This window comes from Procambarus clarkii, chromosome 50 (genome assembly GCF_040958095.1).
Source record: "Procambarus clarkii isolate CNS0578487 chromosome 50, FALCON_Pclarkii_2.0, whole genome shotgun sequence".
Classification (NCBI taxonomy): Eukaryota; Metazoa; Arthropoda; class Malacostraca; order Decapoda; family Cambaridae; genus Procambarus; species Procambarus clarkii.
Genome location: NC_091199.1, coordinates 17,618,119 through 17,639,722, shown reverse-complemented (window position 1 = coordinate 17,639,722; position 21,604 = coordinate 17,618,119). Strand labels below are relative to the sequence as shown.

Below are 21,604 nucleotides of genomic sequence, written 5' to 3'. Positions count from 1 at the left end.
CGTACTGACACAGACCAGCAGGCCTCGTAACAAATTGACGACCTTGCCTGGATACTAGGACAGCGTTGCCAGGATTATGAAGACAGTGTTGCCAAGATTCGAAAACAGTGTTGCCAGGACGCGAATACAGTGTTGCCAGGACGCGAATACAGTGTTAGCAGGGTCGTGAACAGTGTTGCCAGTGAACTCAGTGAACAGTGAGAGTGTTGCCCAGTAGTGCATAGACTGTGACAGTGTAATTAGTGTGGTGTTGGTGCAGTTGCTCAGTTATAGAGATGGAGGAGGATAAAGTAAGTTTATTGTGACAAGGAATGAGAGCATGTTGGAAGAGTGCACTAAGGTCCAGAGCCAGCAAGTGGCAAATCCTTTCGTCATCCGATTGAGGATGTCTAAGGTGTTGGAGCGACGGTCAGAGATAATGGCACAACTCACAGATCGAGAGGAGACCACAGGGAAAAAGCCGTCCCAAGTAGAACCGTCCCGAGTGCCTACCAGTGTGGGAAGGACCCAGAGCGAACGAGGAAGCAGCAAGAGGAGCGTGCAATTGGAGATAATGCGAATGAAACTAGAGGCTCAACTGCGTTGAAAGGAGAGAGAGGCACAGCTGCAACGCGAAAAGAGAGAGGCACAGCAGCAACGTAAGGAGAGGGAGGTGCAGTTGAGACGAGAAATGAGAGAGGCACAGCTGCAGCGTGAGGAGTGAGAGAGAGAGAGAGAAGAGCAGCTGAAACAAGAAGAGAGATAGGCGTAGTTGAAGTCAGGGGAAAGAGAGGTGCAGTTGAAGCGAGACGAGAGAGAGGCACAGCTGCGACGTGAGGAACATGACGCTCAGCTACAGATGCGGCGAGCCAAGGAAGAGGCGAACAAGGAGGTCGAGCTGAGACATGCTGAGCGTGGGCTAGTCTCGGTGACCTCAAGGCAAGGGAACACGACCTACCGACCTTCGAACCTCTTACGGCCGAGTCTTTCTTCTATCATTTCGAGAGGATAGTAACGTTGAAGGAATGGCCGGAGGAGGAGTGGGCTGCATTGGTGCAGAGCAGATTGACTGGTGAGGCCAGAGAAGCTTATAACATGCTAGACATTGAGGAGTGCATCAGGTACGACGCAATCAAGAAGGCGGTGCTCCATTCATAAAGACTGACTCCTGAGGTCTACTGGAAACGTTTTCGTGAGTTCACGAGAGCATCGGGAAAGTCGTATGCTGAGACTGCTCGTGACATGGAGCGAGGAAGGAATTAAGTGCCTAAAAGCCGCAGCGGACAGAGCCGACATGCTGGAGGAGGCATTACATCTCTGTTGGGAGTGATCGCCCAAATACTCGCTTTACTCAAGATTTGGTGAGAACTTCAAGAGTTCAGGAGGAGCGAGGTCGGGCGGGGACTCTCCCAAGACAGGCTTACTCAGTGAAGTGAACCGGTTCAAGAATTCGAAGGACGCGTGGAGGAGACCCCAAGGTGTGAGCAGCGGACCTAACTCGGTAGAAGGAGAATCGACGACGGGGGAGTCTAAGGAGGACCCAGGGAACGTCTGCTGTTGGTGTTGCCAGGGTGACTGGTGGTGGGTTGCCCAGGGGAGGCGGCCGATGCTTTAATTGAGGAGGTCGGGGACACTATGCTCGAGAATGTGACCGACCCAAGTGCGGTGGCAACGTGGCGTTCATTAGAGTAGGAAGTGAAGAAGCGGACGATACTCTAGGGAAGACGCCAGTGATGAGGCAAAAAGAGGGTTCACCCCTTTATATGTGCGGGAACGGTGAAGATAGGAGGAGCTGATCCAGTCCCAGCAAGGATGCGGAGGGACACGGGATCCGATTTCATCCGTTAGTGAATCCCTCTTCCCTGAGGACTACAGGAATTCCAGTACAGGGGTAGCCCTGATAAGAACGTTGGGGGGGGGGGGACAAGTGAGGATACCCCTCCGCGAGGTGACTCTTAATTCTAACTATGGTTGCCAGACTCGTGTGGTATGGGTCTGTGCTTCGCTTCCTAGAATGGAAGCTCAGGTGATCTTAGGAAACGACTTCTGTGGGGATGTGTTCTCCCGAACTCAATCAAGGGTGAAAAGTGTGTAGAGCCCTACAGAAGGAGCAGCACGACTGACCCCGAGGGTGATGCAACGGAAATTGCAAGAGCAGCATTTCCGGTATGCGCGGTGAGGTCGGGACGGAACGTCGAGAAGGATGATGTGAGCGGATCTGGTCACACCGAAGAGGACATGCCGGGTGATCTGGGGCTCAGTCATCTGTTCGGAGAGGAGACCGGAGGACAAGTGCCAGGTGAGGAAGAGTCGGATAGGGTTTCCAGGTTACTCTCACCAGTCTTCTAGGTATTGACAGCGCCCGTCTAGGTGAGCTGCAGAGGGAAGGGTTTCCAGAGTTGGTGCGGGAGACTGAAAGAGGTCTTGCTGGACCCTAGTCACTGACTCACTTCTTTATGGAAACGGGAGTGTTAATGAGACGGTGGAGACTGGTACGAGAATAGGCGAGTGATGGAATGCTGGGTGTGAGGCGTCAAGTGGTGGTGCCGGCGTGGTATTGAGGTGCAGTACTTGAGCTTGCACACTCAGTGGATCCTGCAGATCACTTGGGAGTGACCAATACCTTATGCCGGATTCGGAAACATTTTTATTGGCCGGGCATGGACACAGATATAAGGAGAGTGTGCAAGACAAGTTTCCCTTGCCAAAAAGGGAGGGAAAGAAAGTCCCTTTCCATCCCGAAAGCACCTTTAGTACCAGTTCCTGTGTTTGGTTATGCGATCGAACGCCTAATTATCGTCACTGTGGGACCCTTACCTAGAACAAAAAGAGGAAATAACTACTTGATAACCATCATGTGCGCTTCGATGCGATTTCCAGAAGTGATCCCAGTGCGGAAGGTAAAAGTGGGATGAGGCTATCTATCCTGCCCTGTTTGTGATAAGAGATGCTGTGGTAGAGTCTCTGGGATTCTCTCCTTTCCAACTGGTGTTCGGACACGAAGAAAGAAGTCCGTTGGTGATGTTAAAGGAACAGTTGACGTCGAGGGAGAAATTAATGACAATGGAGGAATATGTGCGAAAGTTTAGGGAACGGTTGAAAACGGCGAAGGAGCTGGCTGCTGAACACCTGAAGACAGCGCAAGAGAAGATGTTGATTTGGTACGACAAAAATACTATCCCAATGGAGTTTGAGGTTGGAGCCAGAGTGATGATGCTGCTACCTGGGAGAGGTAAAGTGACGGAATCATGCTTTGGTGGTCCACACTCAGTCGTCAGGGGAGTAGGTCAAGTGAACTACGAAATCAGCAAGCCGATTCACCTCCGCAAGACACAAGTATGTCACGTCAACTGTTACGGTATCGACACAGTCACTAGAGTATGGAGTGGCGATTTCAGCGCCATCCATGGGTCTGCACTCCAACTCCTCGATATGAAATGCTACACAGACAACACCATATGTTGGTGGTGGCGTGGTATCAGTGGAAGGCTCCAGTATCCTGCCTCAGTCAGAAGAGGTCGATGATGGTGACCTCTGGTGGGTGGTGTATCGAGATCAACACCATCTAGGTTGTGGATGCAATTTACAATGTCAGTTCCCCGGTTGACGGGTGTTATCCTAAGGGCATCCATCTAGTTAATAACGTTTTATGTTCACAGAAGTAATGTAAGCAGGCGATTGCACCGAAGAGGGCAGTTCACCTTGCGCAGTCCAAGAACGCTTGATTTGGTCCTGTGAGAAGACTAAGTGGCCGCCATCAGTTAGAGCAGTGTGTTACCTGCTGATGTATGCAGTGTTGTATGGACCAACGTACCGGAATTGGCCAGTGAGAGTTACGAGACAACAGTGGTGCGTCTGTTGACAAGTGCTGTTAGTGAGCGACATGAGACTTCTGCAAGGTGCTAGCTACCCCTGTATGTGACTATTTGAGACCCCTGTCAGCGTGTTGCTGAAACCCTCTGCCAGTGTGTTTCTGGAGAGCATAGGTGGGGTATTGTCACATTGTGAAGATACGGTGTGAGTGGATTGGCCCATGTTGAAGGTGAACTCGCCAGTGTTTGCCATTAGTTGTGGACGACGTGTACCTGGAAAGTGGATTCACTGGGATTGATGAACACTGCCAATATATTGTCCTGAGTGAAAGAGACAATATGGTAAATACGTGAAGTAATACTTTATTATAATATATATATGGTAGTGAAGGTGTAATTGTGTGTTGTTCCCCCCCCCCCCCCCATTGTCTTTGCACTACTACTTACCACAGCCAGTTCTTGAAAGCTTACCATCGTTTTGGGGTTGGATATAGAAGAAGAAGTTATAACAGCAAGAACCTGGTTACTGGCCCAAAGTGGCCGTAACATCAACTAATTGAAGCCCTACTTCCAGGAAGAACAGGAGCGCGCAAATGGGAAGGAAACGACACAGTCAGAAAAAGAGAAGTTGGTTCTATGTATGGAAATGAACCGAGAGTTGCCGGCAGAAGAAGGAAAGTGGCTCCGTACCGAAGGTACGCGTCTTTCTAACTCAGAAAGTTTGATGCGCCTGGAAGAGAAGCTACATCATCTGAACGAAAGACAGAGAGGAAACTTAGTTACTCTAATAAGGAAGAACGAGTCAATCTTCACAGATGTGTCCCGACGGCACAAGAGTGTGGTGCACGATGTAGATGTGTGGGGTGGAAAGCCGATCAAGCAGAGCACATATCGGGTTAGTCCAGAGAAGAGGAAGATCATGTGACAGGAGGTGGAATATTTAGTTAGCAAATGATCTTACGCAGCCTAACAACAGTGCATGGAGCTCACCCTGTGTGTTAGTGAAGAAGGGTGACGGCTCGTTTCGCTTTTGCACTGATTATCACAAAGTAAATTCCATCACCGTGTCAGATTCCCACCCTATGCCCCGAGCCCCGAGTAAGTGACTGGGTCGACCAAGTGGGAAATGCAAGGTTTCTTTCCATGGTCGACCTGCTTAAAGGCTACTACCAAATACCTTTGTCTCCTAGTGCAAGAAAGATCTCTGCATTCACTACTCCGGATGGTTTGTACCAGTACAAAGAACTTCCGTTCGGCATGAAAAATAGTGGAAGTTGGTTTCAAAGATTCATGAATGAAGTACTATGAGAAATGGAAAGCTGCACCGTGTACATCGACGACATAGTAGTGTATGCCGACAGCTGGAAGGAACACATGAATCGACTGAGGGGAATTATTCAGAAGGTTGGAAGAAGCAAACCTGACAATTAATCTTGCCAAAAGCGAGCTCGGGAAGGTCCGATTAGAGAATTTAGGTTTTGTCGTGGGCCAAGGAGAAGTAGCTCCCATGGAACAAAAGGTGGTGGCTATCAAGGAATATCCGATTCCCCGAAGAATCGGATATTCCGATTCTTCGGGGAATTAAGAGCTGTTACGCTTCCTCGGGATGATAGGATATTACTGCGGATTTTGTAAAATCTCCTCAACGGTGGCACTCCCTCTGACAGAATTGCTATCTAAGAATGTTAGATGGAAGTGGGGTGAGGTGTGTCAAGAGTCGTTCGAGAAGACGAAGAAATTATTAACAGAAGCACCAGTGTTGATTTCACCTGACTACGAGTCAGAATTTATTTTGTATGTCGATGCTAGCGACGTGGGGATAGGAGCCATGTTAGCTCAGGAGAAGAACGGAGCTCACTGTCCAGTGGCATTCTACTTGAAGAAGTTTGAGAAGTACCAGTGAGATTATAGCACGATGGAGAATGAAGCTCTAGCCCTGATCATGGCATTGAAGTATTTTGACGTCTATGTGGGAGGAGGTACTAGACCGGTGTGAGTGTTCACCGATCACAATCCCATGGCGTTCATGCATAAAATGAAGAACTCAAACCAAAGGCTGACGAGATGGTCTCTACTGTTGCCAAGAATACTGGTTGGAAATCAGACATATTAAAGAAATTGAGACCGTGATAGAGGATGCCATTTCCCGGATTTACTAACCTATATGACTCTTATTTTATGGGAAGGGGTATGTTACGGTGCCTTCTCCTATTTCTTCCCAGCGTTAAGAGTCATATCCTCCTACCTTGCAGGTTCCCTGAGATGCAGGGAATTATTTGATATGAGAGGCTACCGGATAGATTACATATTTATCGAGAAATTGGCATTTAAAAGCTTTGCAGGTAAGGAGGGGGGTTATGCCCCTTGTACATACAAAATGGCGACGTCTCTATCGGTTTGGCGCCAGCAGGCTGGCGATTGGCTGGCCGAGGTCACGTGATGGGACTGACCAATCAGAGCCCACTGTGACGTCAGCGGGAGGCCTGGCTCAGGACCTGTAGGTCACTGCACCAGCAGAGATTCACAGACCGTTGACGCGAGTAAAAGTGCGTCAGTGAGCCCTCAAGATTGGAGGTTTTGGGAGCCTCGCCCAGTGGATTGAGCAGCCTTATGCAGTCTACCATTGTCGCAGAGGATTAGTGTACTTCTGGGAAGCACGAAGAAGCCGAGTTTAGTGGGCAAAAAAGTGCCAAGTAATCGTGGCTGTTAGTCTGCAATGGAGGAAGGGCAAGTCTGGCGCCCAATGGGTCCCACTCTGGTACGAAGTGCAGAGCTGCCGTGGCCGGGTCTTATCTACTGAGATTCCGGAGGGGAAACACCGTGTCTGGATCCACGAGAAAACGTCTCGGTGATGGAGCGAATGTGGAAAGCAACGTGCTCAGAGACCACTGGTTGGACCAGCTTGAAAGATCTGAATTGAAGGAATAGGAACGGCAATGACGCGATTTCTCTATGATGCCTGAGGACTGTGACATGCAACTGGAACGCCGAGGAGCGACCTGGGAACCGTGTACCTTCTACCATAGGAAGACAGGCGTCGATAATTAGGAACATTTAAGGTAGATCATTATTTCCCTCCCATTTTTCCTTGATGACTAGGCTAGGTAGGCCAGTATATATAAATTATATTAGTTTGTTTCTCTTTATGTTAGTATTAGAGTAGGCTGTAGGTCAGCCCAGTATTTCTACTACCTGGAGAAGACAGCGTGGGACGAGTGTGGTAGTTGGTGGATGAGAGGACTATCGTTGACGGAGCTACCTCCCTCGAAAGGGTCCGAGTAACCCCTTTAAATTTTGCCCAGCTGTCCGAATTGCCAGTGGCGGCGAGAGGAGAGCTGCCAACATTCTCCAGTTCACATATTCATATATATATATATATATATATATATATATATATATATATATATATATATATATATATATATATATATATATATATATATATATATATATATATATATATATATATATACATAATGAACTATAAATCAAGTTACAGGGCCTACTGTGCACTATACAGTGTACAATTGAACAGCTGAAAGGTTGCTATTTAACAGAGGCCGCAGCTCCTTTATATATAAGGATTCCATTACTCTCAAATCTGACTGGCCATTCATACAAGTGTCCAGAATTTTAAAATCAGATTCCAGCAGAGAATGATTAAACTCATAACAATGGTTTCTAATCTCCGAAAATGCTGGTTTAGACAATGGTAATCCAGTCCTAAAAGATACTCCCCGGTGCTCAAGTATCCTAATCTTAAAGTTCCGAATGGAACTCTCGATATATCCAGCATTACAGCTGGAACAATTATACATAAATACGACATTTGAGCACAAGGGGGTAGGCACTTTATCTTTAAATTTAAAATAAGAGCCTATGGTATTTGTGTTGACAAAAATAAATCTAAAGTCTACTTAAGGATAACAATGCTGCAACAGTCTCCTCAAACGACTCCTTACAGAAAAACTTCTCCCATTGAGAAAGAACTTCTCTCTCTGGGGTTAGACTTCGGGTTGACGTGTAAAAAACCTAAATTTGTTAATCATCTTTTAGGTTTTGAGCGGTTATGCAATACATTGAATGTATGAAACCCTTACATTTCTTAAGGGTTTCATACATTTTCAAAGACTGATTTACATATAGCATACATCACGCTTATATTTGTTTTGGGTGAGATGATATGACACAAAAGTTTTGGGTGAGGTGGGTATAAGTTGGGTATGAAAACATAAGAATGGAAGTAACTACAGAAGGCCTATTGGCCCATATTTTCTCTTGCTGCTTCTATGTTTCTTCAGGGTCTTGAAGTGGGTAGAATATAGTTGTGTGTTAATTGGCTGTTGAATGCTGGTGTTGATTTTTTGATGTGCAGAGTCTCGCTGATGTCGACTCGACATCAGCAGGGCACTGAACACTGACACGAACAATGTATGGTACCTAGCTAAATGGAAAAAATAGAATAATTTGCGATTTCGTGGAATTGGGAGATTATGGAAGTTGACCCCAATCTTGTAATGACTATCCCCGAATAATGACCAGTCACCCTGCAAGGTTTTGTTAGACAAGCCCCCCAAGCATCGAACCTCCAGTTTTAAACACATTCTTTTTTTATAGATACAAATATTAAATTTTTTTGGGGCAGAGCTGTTTACATGCATGTCGCTCGCTCACTGCTGTTGACTCTCAGGTTGCTCGCTTGGAGGTGACCATCACCTCAGAGGAAGGAGAAGGAAGGAGTCCCCCAGGACCCTTGCTGGTGACGCAGGACGTGGTGGGGACGCTTCTGGGGCAGGACCTCACCAGACGCCTCCCCAGCAGGAGCTCCACACAGATTGTGGTGGGAGCGTGGCTGGTGTTGGCCTTCATCGTGGGCACGGCTTACCGGGGCAACCTTACTGCCTTCCTCACTGTACTCAAGTACCCGCCCAGACCAGAAAACCTCGAGCAGCTCTTAAAGACAGATGCAAGGTGGGTACTGGCCAAGATCTGTGTCTTACACGCTTGTTGCTGCTGTTGTGAGTCTATTACGTCTATTGTGACATCCTTGCTGCCTGCCTCACTGTGGTCAAGTACCCGGCCAGACCAGAGAACCTCGAGCAGCTCTTAAAGACAGATGCAAGGTGGGTACTGGCCAAGATCTGTGTCTACACGCTTGTTGCTGCTGTTGTGAGTCTATTATGTCTATTGTGACATCCTTGCTGCCTGCCTCACTGTGGTCAAGTACCCGGCCAGACCAGAGAACCTCGAGCAGCTCTTAAAGACAGATGCAAGGTGGGTGCTGGCCAAGATCTGTGCCAGACCTGTGTCCCACCACCACCGCAACGCTCCAGTACTCATAGCCTCGCCCCACCACCACCACAACGCTCTAGTACTCATAGCCTCGTCCCACCATCACCACAACTCTCCAGTACTCACAACCTCGTCCCACCACCACCACAACGCTCCAGTACTCACAGCCTCGCCCCACCACCACCACAACGCTCCAGTACTCACAGCCTCGCCCCATTACCACCACAACGCTCCAGTACTCACAGCCTCGTCCCACCACCACCACAATGATCCAGTACTCACAGCCTCGCCCCACCACCACCACAACGCTCCAGTACTCACAGCCTCGCCCCACCACCACCACAACGCTCCAATACTCACAGCCTCGCCCCACCACCACCACAACGCTCCAGTACTCACAGCCTCGTTGACGGAAAACCCGACACCATTTACTAATATTTAATTAACTCATAGAAGACATGGCACACTGGAATTTTCCTCACAGAAAGCAAAATTTCCTCCCGTGGAAAACGAGATATCATTACCACATGTCGGTATTAGATTCACCAGCTTTATTAATGGGAAACATTCTTAATACAGCAGTCTTTGGACTGTAGCATAACTTTGGACATCATAAAAACATTTCACTTGAATCAAATTAATTATTAGTACGAAAATTGAGTAAATTTAGGCCCTCTTAACAACTTTTGACATTGGACTAGAGAACCAGGATGCGTGAGGAGGGAAGGCCAGAGTAGGTCACCAGCGTCTCGAGTGCAACAGAACAAGTTCCACAATTAGCTCCCTTAGACGAAGTGTTATGGAGAGTAAATGAGTGCTTCCATTATCAACACACAGTCATCACATAGACAAGGGAAGTGTCCAATTCCGAAATCTTAGCAAGTCATTCCTGGCCGATAGGATAATTCCGGTTAGGACATGAGACATCGACAAATATGCAGATAATAATAGGCAAATATTCCTTGGTCCTTATCTTATAATCAATATACCAATATTTCCTCTGGTATAGCTGTCATATTAGGATTCCTGCTATTATTTGTGAGTGTCCTTTGCCAGCTGGGATTGAAGAGGAAGCAGAATATAGTAACCTGGGACAACCAGTACATGTGTTTGTTGAAGGGAGCCCCACAAAGTTCACCGACTCCCATGTTCATCCCTGTTCATAACTGATTGACTAGGCCCTCTACCATACAGAAAAAGATAAACTGAAGTTAATTTAAGTTACCTATGTTGTCTAATATTGTAGTGAATGTTTACCTATCAATTAAATCAATATAAATCTCACAGGTCAATTCCTCACACTCGTCCCACCACCAGAACACTGATCCACTACTACCAACCTCGTCTCCTCACCACCGCAATGACGGGTGGGTAGGCCGGATACACAGAGTAGTGACAGGTGGGTAGGCCGGATACACAGAGTAGTGACGGGTGGGTAGGCTGGATACACAGAGTAGTGATGGGTGGGTAGGCCGGATACACAGAGTAGTGACGGGTGGGTAGGCTGGATACACAGAGTAGTGATGGGTGGGTTGGCTGGATACACAGAGTAGTGACGGGTGGGTAGGCCGGATACACAGAGTAGTGATGGGTGGGTAGGCCGGATACACAGAGTAGTGATGGGTGGGTTGGCTGGATACACAGAGTAGTGATGGGTGGGTAGGCTGGATACACAGAGTAGTGATGGGTGGGTAGGCTGGATACACAGAGTAGTGACGGGTGGGTAGGCCGGATACACAGAGTAATGACGGGTGGGTAGGCTGGATACACAGAGTAGTGATGGGTGGGTAGGCTGGATACACAGAGTAGTGATGGGTGGGTAGGCTGGATACACAGAGTAGTGATGGGTGGGTAGGCTGGATACACAGAGTAGTGATGGGTGGGTAGGCTGGATACACAGAGTAGTGACGGGTGGGTAGGCCGGATACACAGAGTAGTGATGGGTGGGTTGGCTGGATACACAGAGTAGTGATGGGTGGGTTGGCTGGATACACAGAGTAGTGACGGGTGGGTTGGCTGGATACACAGAGTAGTGATGGGTGGGTTGGCTGGATACACAGAGTAGTGACGGGTGGGTTGGCTGGATACACAGAGTAGTGACGGGTGGGTAGGCCGGATACACAGAGTAGTGATGGGTGGGTTGGCTGGATACACAGAGTAGTGACGGGTGGGTTGGCTGGATACACAGAGTAGTGATGGGTGGGTTGGCTGGATACACAGAGTAGTGACGGGTGGGTAGGCTGGATACACAGAGTAGTGACGGGTGGGTAGGCTGGATACACAGAGTAGTGACGGGTGGGTAGGCTGGATACACAGAGTAGTGATGGGTGGGTAGGCCGGATACACAGAGTAGTGATGGGTGGGTTGGCTGGATACACAGAGTAGTGATGGGTGGGTAGGCCGGATACACAGAGTAGTGATGGGTGGGTAGGCTGGATACACAGAGTAGTGATGGGTGGGTTGGCTGGATACACAGAGTAGTGATGGGTGGGTAGGCTGGATACACAGAGTAGTGACGGGTGGGTAGGCTGGATACACAGAGTAGTGATGGGTGGGTTGGCTGGATACACAGAGTAGTGACGGGTGGGTTGGCTGGATACACAGAGTAGTGATGGGTGGGTAGGCTGGATACACAGAGTAGTGATGGGTGGGTAGGCTGGATACACAGAGTAGTGACGGGTGGGTAGGCTGGATACACAGAGTAGTGATGGGTGGGTAGGCCGGATACACAGAGTAGTGATGGGTGGGTAGGCTGGATACACAGAGTAGTGACGGGTGGGTAGGCTGGATACACAGAGTAGTGATGGGTGGGGAGGCCGGATACACAGAGTAGTGACGGGTGGGTAGGCTGGATACACAGAGTAGTGATGGGTGGGTAGGCTGGATACACAGAGTAGTGACGGGTGGGGAGGCTGGATACACAGAGTAGTGATGGGTGGGTAGGCTGGATACACAGAGTAGTGACGGGTGGGGAGGCTGGATACACAGAGTAGTGATGGGTGGGTAGGCTGGATACACAGAGTAGTGATGGGTGGGTAGGCTGGATACACAGAGTAGTGATGGGTGGGGAGGCTGGATACACAGAGTAGTGATGGGTGGGTAGGCTGGATACACAGAGTAGTGATGGGTGGGGAGGCTGGATACACAGAGTAGTGATGGGTGGGGAGGCTGGATACACAGAGTAGTGATGGGTGGGTAGGCTGGATACACAGAGTAGTGATGGGTGGGGAGGCTGGATACACAGAGTAGTGATGGGTGGGTAGGCCGGATACACAGAGTAGTGATGGGTGGGGAGGCCGGATACACAGAGTAGTGACGGGTGGGTAGGCCGGATACACAGAGTAGTGATGGGTGGGGAGGCTGGATACACAGAGTAGTGATGGGTGGGTTGGCTGGATACACAGAGTAGTGATGGGTGGGTTGGCTTGATACACAGAGTAGTGATGGGTGGGGAGGCTGGATACACAGAGTAGTGATGGGTGGGGAGGCTGGATACACAGAGTAGTGATGGGTGGGTAGGCCGGATACACAGAGTAGTGATGGGTGGGTAGGCTGGATACACAGAGTAGTGACGGGTGGGTCGGCTGGATACACAGAGTAGTGACGGGTGGGTAGGCTGGATACACAGAGTAGTGATAGGTGGGTTGGCTGGATACACAGAGTAGTGATGGGTGGGTCGGCTGGATACACAGAGTAGTGACGGGTGGGTAGGCTGGATACACAGAGTAGTGATGGGTGGGTTGGCTGGATACACAGAGTAGTGATGGGTGGGTTGGCTGGATACACAGAGTAGTGATGGGTGGGTAGGCCGGATACACAGAGTAGTGATGGGTGGGTAGGCTGGATACACAGAGTAGTGACGGGTGGGTAGGCTGGATACACAGAGTAGTGACGGGTGGGTTGGCTGGATACACAGAGTAGTGATGGGTGGGTAGGCCGGATACACAGAGTAGTGATAGGTGGGTTGGCTGGATACACAGAGTAGTGATGGGTGGGGAGGCTGGATACACAGAGTAGTGATGGGTGGGGAGGCCGGATACACAGAGTAGTGACGGGTGGGGAGGCCGGATACACAGAGTAGTGGTGTCTCTGCGAGTGAGAGAGTCGTGTGATCTCGCCAGGTGTAGAGATAAGTCTTAAGTCTGAGCAACAACTTGTTGATCAAACAAGTTGACAACTTGAGACAAAGCTGCTTTATTTACCAGAGATTCGTCAACACGATGTCGATCTGTTGTGGTGATTACTGGATCAATGCAGACGATGTTTCATAATAACGTTGCTGAAGATATGATGACTATACCTCACATAGGTATAGTCATGATGACTATACCTCACATAGGTATAGTCATGATGACTATACCTCACATAGGTATAGTCATGATGACTATACCTCACATAGGTATAGTCATGATGACTATTCCTCACATAGGTATAGTCATCATGACTATACCTCACATCACATGATGGACAAACGACGACGTTTCGGTCCGTTCTGGACCATTATCAAGTCGCTAGACAATGGTCGACTTGATAATGGACCAATATCACAAGACTTGATAATGGACCAATATCACAAGACTTGATAATGGACCAATATCACAAGACTTGATAATGGACCAATATCACAAGACTTGATAATGGACCAATATCACAAGACTTGATAATGGACCAATATCACAAGACTTGATAATGGACCAATATCAGAGGACTTGATAATGGACCAATATCACAAGACTTGATAATGGACCAATATCACAAGACTTGATAATGGACCAATATCACAGGACTTGATAATGGACCAATATCACAAGACTTGATAATGGACCAATATCACAAGGGTTGATAATGGTCCAGGAGAAGTATCGTCGCTTCTCCATCTTCTGACGTGTGGTTTGGTCAGCATATTGGGTCAATGTTGTCACATAAGGCTCTGAACATTGGAACATTAGAATCAAGGAAACAACAGAAGGCTTTACCGAAACTCATTCATATATATATGTCTAACCTACGCTTGAAACCATCAAGGGATCCTTTGTCTAACGTTACCTGGTAATTGGTTCCACAAATCCATAATCTTATTACCGAACCAGTATTTACCCAGGTCTTTCTTAAATCAAAACTTATCCAACTTATATAAAATGTTTTGTCTTCTATTATGTTATAAATAGAGTGATTTACTGTTAGAGGTTGTGTGGTGGCGCTGTAAGTGTCTGCTCTGGGCAGCTGGTTGACCCCTCCACCATTCCGGGCTCACCCTAGCCTGTACTAGCTGGAACTTTTGTTCCGAGCAGCTGAATACCCAACAACATCAACAACAACAACTTCGACCACCTGCTGCCTCGTTTCCGACGTGATCAAGGAGGAATGCCTTAGTAAAGTGAGATAGAACAAATAATAAAGTTTCTCAAGCAACCAAAATATAGATACCACCATAGAAACACATTATTAATTAGAAATAGATATATGATATATCTTTTATATACTATATATGTTATACAATATTTATGAAATATATCATAAATAATGATATATATCATAATTATTAATTATAAGATATATCTCATTGATATAACACAATAATGTGATTTCTCTGTGTACATTATTAACTCCAAGTAGACACAACGTCACTTTCTTGATGAGAAAACTTATAACAACATAATTGTATCTTGACAGAGTTTCTATGCTTTCCGACATCGAGTACTACTTCTACTACACCTACAAGCATTCCAACTCTCCCTTGTTTAGGGCGCTGGCTGCCCGCATGTATTTCGTAGCCTCGAATGCTCAAGGACTCCAAAATGCCATTATGAAAAAGTAGGTGTCAATATTTGTTTGTGCGTTGATACTTTGTTATGTATATGTGTCCACTTACACGTGTATCTTGCTTATTTTGCTCTATTTAAATAACACATATTATGATCTTAATGTATTTAGACAGTAGCATTTAAAAGTCTTACTCATAATACATCTATAAACATGTGTTAGAATGGATACAGCTTATCATGTGAGTTTCCTGACCCCAGTCCACCCTTGATTCCAGTCCATTCCATCCAGCGGTCGACCCCTGACGCATTCATAAATTTTTACATGCTATTCATTTGACCTGGAGCTGCCGTGAGGTGCAGACGTGTCGCCTGGCCTCTGGTAGTTGGGGTGTTTGCCGTTTTGGTCGCCAGGTGGTGTGGGCGTCTCTGCCCCCCCCCCCTGCAGTTTGTGTTGCTGCCTGGCTGCGTGTTGATGGGGCAAGTTTGACATGGGAGGCCATCTTCCCCCTGTTGTGCTTGTGAACTCCGTGGGCTTGGAGTTCACTAGTTGGGCTGGATATTCGGACATAGAGTTGGTTATGTGTGACATGCTTCGTATCCCGGTGGAGGCTATCTATGGTATTGAGCTTGTTACAGCCCACCGGGTTGTTCTCAAGTTCGTGAGGGAGGAGGAGTACCGGGACTTCCTCCGTCGGTACAAGGGGCGTACATTGTCGTTGCCGAGTGATGCCGGCTGTGGCGATCTCGGATCGTAGTGGAGCCCTGACTTATGTCAGCGTCCATGGGGCGTCCCTAGAGTTTCCTGAAGACTTCCTATGGCGTTACTTCAGGAAGTTTGGTACTGTTGTCAGCATGCGGATGAACACGCTCTCCTCGGAGCGGTATGCTGGAAGGCGAACGAACATTCGCATGTTGGGAATGCGCCTGCGGTCGGATATACCTTCTTCTGTCCGGCTTATGGGATACTAAGACCGGGTGTATTATGCCCGGCAGCCTCGTACCTGTTTCCGGTGTGGCCTGTTGGGACATCAGGCTGCAGGGTGCTTTGAGGCCTCAGCTGCTCCTGTCAACTTGTTCCAAGAAGAGGATTTCTCGCCGCTCCCACTGGAGGCAGTCTCCAGAAATGTTGAGGAGGTGCTCATCCCGTTCGCTGCTGTAGCTTCCCCGGCGACGCCTGACGTTCCTCCGATTGTTGCCGACCCTCCTCCGGGTATTGCTGTATCGTCAGTTGGTCTGCCTGATCCTGTCACTGTCCAGGCTGCTACCGTGGGCCTTTCTGGTGCTCCCTGTGTGGCATCGCCGTCTTCTCCCTCGTCTTTGGATGCTGCGCCTGACCCTGTGTTTGTGACTCAGGTCCTGTATGTGCTGGGTGCTGGGGTGGCTGCAGAGCCTCCTGCTGTGTGTGGCCCGGTTCCCCCTGTGGTAGAGGCTGCTGCCATTCTGTGTCGGGCGGCGGTTCGTCCGGCTCGTGGTGCCCGTGTTTCTGGATCTGCTTCTGGCCCTGACGATTTCCGGCCAGAGCCCAAACGTTCCCAGCGTTTGTCTTCTGCCTGGGCCGATGATGGTGACTTCAGTGACTGTGGGTCTTCGGATGTTGACGGTGTGGATACGGATACGTCGATGTCTTCGCAGTTCGTGGTGGCAGAGATCCTTGTGCCTGCTGGTGCCTGTGTCTCGGACGTGCCTTCGGTTTTTTCTCCTCCAGGGGACTTTCCGCAGTCGGGGGTGGTGGCTTCCGCTGCCAGGGATAGTGTGGACTCTGGTGCTGGGCGTGGCCTGGTGGTGACATTACGGAAGGATGCGCGCCGTTTGGGTTCCCTGCTGTCGTCTGGTGGTGTGCCCGGGGCCGCGGGTGCCCCGGTGGTGGTGCCCTGGTGCCCATTCGCTCCTGTGAGGGTGCATGTTGGAGCCCTGGAGGACGTGTTGCCGGCGTCTGTGATGCCGCCGGGTCACTGGTCGGAGATTGCCGAGTTAATGCTGTCTGACGGACCGGAGAACTTTCATGGTGTGCAGGATCCCTTCATGTGGGGGCGAGTGCCGACTTCTTGCCTCATGAGTACTACCATCTGGGTCCCCTGTTTGCGGGTGTTTGTTGCCCCGGTTCCGGATGTTATGGCGTCCCCGGTGGATGGATGAGACCCTTGGCGATGGGTGCTCTGGGAAGCGTTCAATGTACGGTCCCCGCGGGCCAGGTTTCCAGGCAAGTAGGTACTCTGATTTCCTGTGTTTTTGCTCTATGACATGCTGTGTGCCCTTCTGGCTGTTTGTTTGCCCTCTTATATTATGTGCTTATGCCTCTGCCTTTGTGCGTTTCTTTGCCGTGTGGCATATTAGTTTCTATGCCACTTGCTTGTCGTTATTCGTTTCGCGTTTTGGCTTGGCGTTTCGCCTTTCCTGGCTTTGCGATTCACCCTTAAAGGGTACGCTGGGGCGCATCCGATCCCACGATCGTCGTCGCCCCTAACTCAACAACAAACACAACAACATGCTCTTCATTCAAAAACAGAAATGTTCTCAAGTATAAATTAATATTATAATATATTAGCATATTGTACATATAGGTATAGGTTAGGTTTGGTTAGGTGTTTTGGTTCTGTTGGCGATTATTTGTATTTGTAGTTTGTGAGTGAAGCATTTACAGCGTTGCGGTTCGAACAAAATTCGTCAGTGAAGCACTTGTTCCGAAGTGAAGTGTTCGAACGAAATCAGTTGTGAGTTGTATGTAAACCGTTTATCATTCATGAACAGATGGTATGGCGGGTGCATGGAATCAATTTTGGGTCTTTGATTGGAGGAGGGGGCTGCACGACCCACGCAACCAGGATAATTGTCATGAATAAGTGGCATTAGGCGTCGAACGTCAACATCACATACAACTGAATCGTTCATGTCGGCCGTCTTCTAAACAAAGACCTAAAAGTGATTCCATGCAGCCGCCAAACCCCCTGTTTATGAATGAAAAACGGTTTACATGCGACTCACAACTGATTTCGTTCGTATACTTCCGGAAGACTCTAAATCTTCCAATACATTACATAAGATTTCCTCTACACAAATCTGCTACTTCCTCGTATCAGCTTTCTGCTTCAGGATTTACACAAATGTTCCAGGGGCCAGATTCACGAAACCACTTACGCAAACACTTGCGAACGTGTACATCTTTCCTCAATCTTTGACGGCTTTGGTTACATTTATTAAACAGTTTACAAGCTTGAAAACTTGCCATTCAACTCCTGTTATTGTTATAAACAGCCTCCTGGTGCTTCGGAGCTCATTAAGTGTTTAATAATTGGAAACAAAGCCACCAAAGATTGAGAAAAGATATATACAGGTTCGTAAGTGTTTGCGTAAGTGCTTTCGTGAATCTGGCCTCAGAGTAGCAGGATGAGATTAAAAGTCAATTCAACTGACTGATTAATTTGCCTTTATCTATATAAATAGAAATGTAAATGTTCGTTTGTTCAAAATCGCTAATCTCCGAAAGTTCTTCACCGATTGCTTTGAAATTTTCACACAACGTTCCATTCGCATCAGAGTGGGTTTTTATGTAAATATTATATAGATGTCACGTCTATGACGGGAAGAAACATGCTTTTTAAACTGTGTTTTTCGTGTGTTTTTCATGTGAGGGAAATCGTCGAAACCTCTTTACCGATTGCTTTGAAATGTTGACACAACGTTGCATTCGAATAGGCGAGAGTTTTTATATACCTACTATAAACGTGCCTCACCTGTGACAGGAAAAAAATAAGCCTTTTTATAAACAGTGCCATCTGTTAGACGTAAGAGCAACACAAGAAGCAATCTCCAAAAGTTCTTCACCAATTGCTTTGAAATTTTGACACAATGTTACATTCGAATACACATGAATTTTTATTTACCTACTATATAGATGCAGCACCTGTGATAGATGAAAAAAATGTTTTTTTGAAAAACAGCGCCATCTGTTGCATGTAATAGCAACACATGCTATACTAAACATGTTACAATTCCATTTCAATGATCCTAATTGCATTGACAAATGGAATTTTCATAGATTTCGAGTTATTTTTATTTTTATTTAATTATTTTATGTGACATTGCATTGAAATTGAGCTGTGTTGTTTACCATACCATTCATTTCGTAAGTATAAGTATAGATGCAACACCTGTGACAGGTAACACAATTTTTTTTTAAGAAAAAGCGGCATCTGTTGCATGTAAGAGCAACAAATCCTTTGCTAGATTATGCTATGATTCCATTTCTGATTGTTTCTGATTTCATTGACAAATTGAATTTTCATAGATTTCGATTTATTTTCATTTTGATTTAATTATTTTGTGTGAAATTGCGTTGGAATTGAGCTGTGATATTTATTGTACTGTTTATTTCGTGAGTATAAGTATAGATGTCACACCTGTGACAGGTAAAAACATGCTTTAAAAATAGCAGCGCCATCTGTTGCACGAAAAAGCAACACATGCTTTTTTTTTTTTTTTTTTTTTTCTTTTTAGCAGGGATAATCCTGCGCGGGCCCTAAGCCTCTGGCTGGCCCACTAAGTGATGCTCGTTTCTGTTTTACCTGGGCGGAGGATGAGTATGTATGACCCGTATGGTCGCTTCAGTAAGATTTTGCCATATGTGTTTAACAACTTCCTCTGCTCTGTCGAATCGAAGGTGAAATCTTAACGGGTTTGTAACTGTGCACTGTGTTAGATAATGTTCCAGTGGTCTGTCGGGCATTTCTCCACAGTGTTGACATTTCCTCTCACCTTCCGGAACCCGTAAGCCTATTTCCCATGCACATGGGTATCCAAGCCTGATGCGATGTAAGTGCACTTCTGTTGTTCTACCGCCCCCTTTCATCAAACTAAGTGGTTCGTAGGTGGTGGAATTCTTGTACCAACCCGCAGATCCTGATGTTGCAACTGCTGCGTCGTGGTCACTGTACAGCCTTCGCATTGCTCTGTTTCGAATCACGTTCTTCATCTGGGAGAGACTCGGTGGTATGGAAATGTCTACATTCCTCCTCTTAGTAGCAAGTTTTGCAGCTTCGTCTGCAATGTCATTACCTAATAGTCCCACATGACTTGGCACCCAGTTGATAAGCACCCGTCGGCCTTGTCGGTGGAGTGTGTGCATGAATGATAAGACATTGGTGATCAGATGGATGTTATCACATATGTGTTCCTGTTGCAAGGTTTCAATGGCGGTTCTCGAATCTGTATGGACGATAACATGTTGGCGGTGTTCAGCAAGAGCATGTTCCAAAGCCTTTTGAATGGCTAGCATCTCAGTCTGTAAAGTCGAACACCCATTTGAGAGCCTCCAACTATATACAGAGTTTCCTGCTTTAACTGCAGCTCCGGTTTCCTGTCCCTGCTGGTCTACTGACCCATCCGTGAAGTAAGTGAAGCTGTCGGATGCCATGTTTGCTTCTATATGCATCTGTGCAATGTGACGTAGCAGATGAGGATGTGTCTGGGTCTTCTTTCCGTCAAGAGCCATAATCTGAAAGTCTGCTGGCAGAGATTCCCAAGGGGCTTGCATAACAAAGTCTGCATGTATGTCGTCGACACCCCTCTCAGTGACTGTGTTTGCCATATCGAACGTATCGATGGCGTTTATCGCACAATGGGTCCACCTGTTGCTATTGGAGGCTCTTCTGTCCAGAGTTAGTGCTCCAGTGATCAAATCTTTAAGTGAACTGATTCTAGGTCTAGTCAATATCTTGGTCAGCATGCACGCAGCAATCCCCTTTACCCTTATTTCAATCGACGTTAGCTTTGTCTCTAGTCTTAGGTTCAGGATTTTAGTCCATCTGGGAGCACCTGTTATGACTCGCAATGCATCATTTTGAAGAACCTCAACGTTTGCCCACTGACCAGGAGAAAGAGTGAGTAAGGCAGGTGCTGCATAATCAACCAGGGAACGAACGGCGTGTATGTAAAACATTCTCAACACTCTGTGTCCCGCTCCTAGACGGGGCCCTGTGATTGCTCTCATTATATTTATTCGTGACTTTGCTTTCTCCTTTAGATATTGAATTTGCTTATTGAATGTCATCTTAAAATCAATCCACACTCCGAGATATCGATATTGTGGAACCCACTGAAGGTTAATGTCCTGAATGCGTAGGTGCCTGTCTGGAGCCTTGCCACCGAGTCTCATCGCCTTAGACTTCTGTGCAGATATTTTTAGCCCTAAAACACTGCATTCAGATGTCACTTGATCTAAAGCACCTTGAGCTTTATTTAGAAGTGAAGGACCCGTAACGACTAATGCTAGATCATCAGCATAGCTTAGCAATGTAACCCCTTCTGTAAAGGACATGGTAACAAGGTTTTCCATAAGGATGTTAAAAAGACTAGGACTGAGGACTCCTCCTTGTGGAGTCCCATTCTCGTGCAAGTGGTAGTCCGACACTTGTCCTTGCAACTTTACTCTGGCATACCTGTGACTTAGGTAATCTTGAATCCATGCTAGCATTTTCCCCCTCACACCTTTTTTAACTAAGGTGTGTAGTATTGCTGGCGGGCTTGCAAGTTCAAATGCTTTTTCCAGATCAAGGAAGACCACTATAGCTGGACCCGAGTTAACTGTTCCTAGTAATGTTGCTATGCAGTTGGCAGTACCTACACCTCTAGTGAAGCCAAATATGTGTTTATGAAGGTCTCCAGTCTTCCACAGTAGCCTATTTAAGACCATCCGTTCTGCAGTTTTACTAACGCATGATGTTAAGGAAATGGGTCTGTAATTGCCAGGTTCATTCGGCT

The 21,604-nt window shown here is 47.2% G+C and overlaps 1 protein-coding gene across 1 annotated transcript in view; it reads left to right on the top strand.

The window, feature by feature from the left end:
* Positions 1 to 5,706: 5,706 nt before the first annotated feature.
* LOC123772735 (uro-adherence factor A-like) overlaps positions 5,707 to 21,604 on the top strand; it is a 50,278-nt gene continuing 34,380 nt past the window's right edge. Inside the window, exons 1-3 of the mRNA XM_069303687.1 lie at positions 5,707 to 5,783; positions 8,427 to 8,762; positions 14,757 to 14,897. Coding sequence (XP_069159788.1) covers positions 5,707 to 5,783; positions 8,427 to 8,762; positions 14,757 to 14,897 — 554 coding nt within the window. The remainder of the gene's footprint in view (positions 5,784 to 8,426; positions 8,763 to 14,756; positions 14,898 to 21,604) is intronic.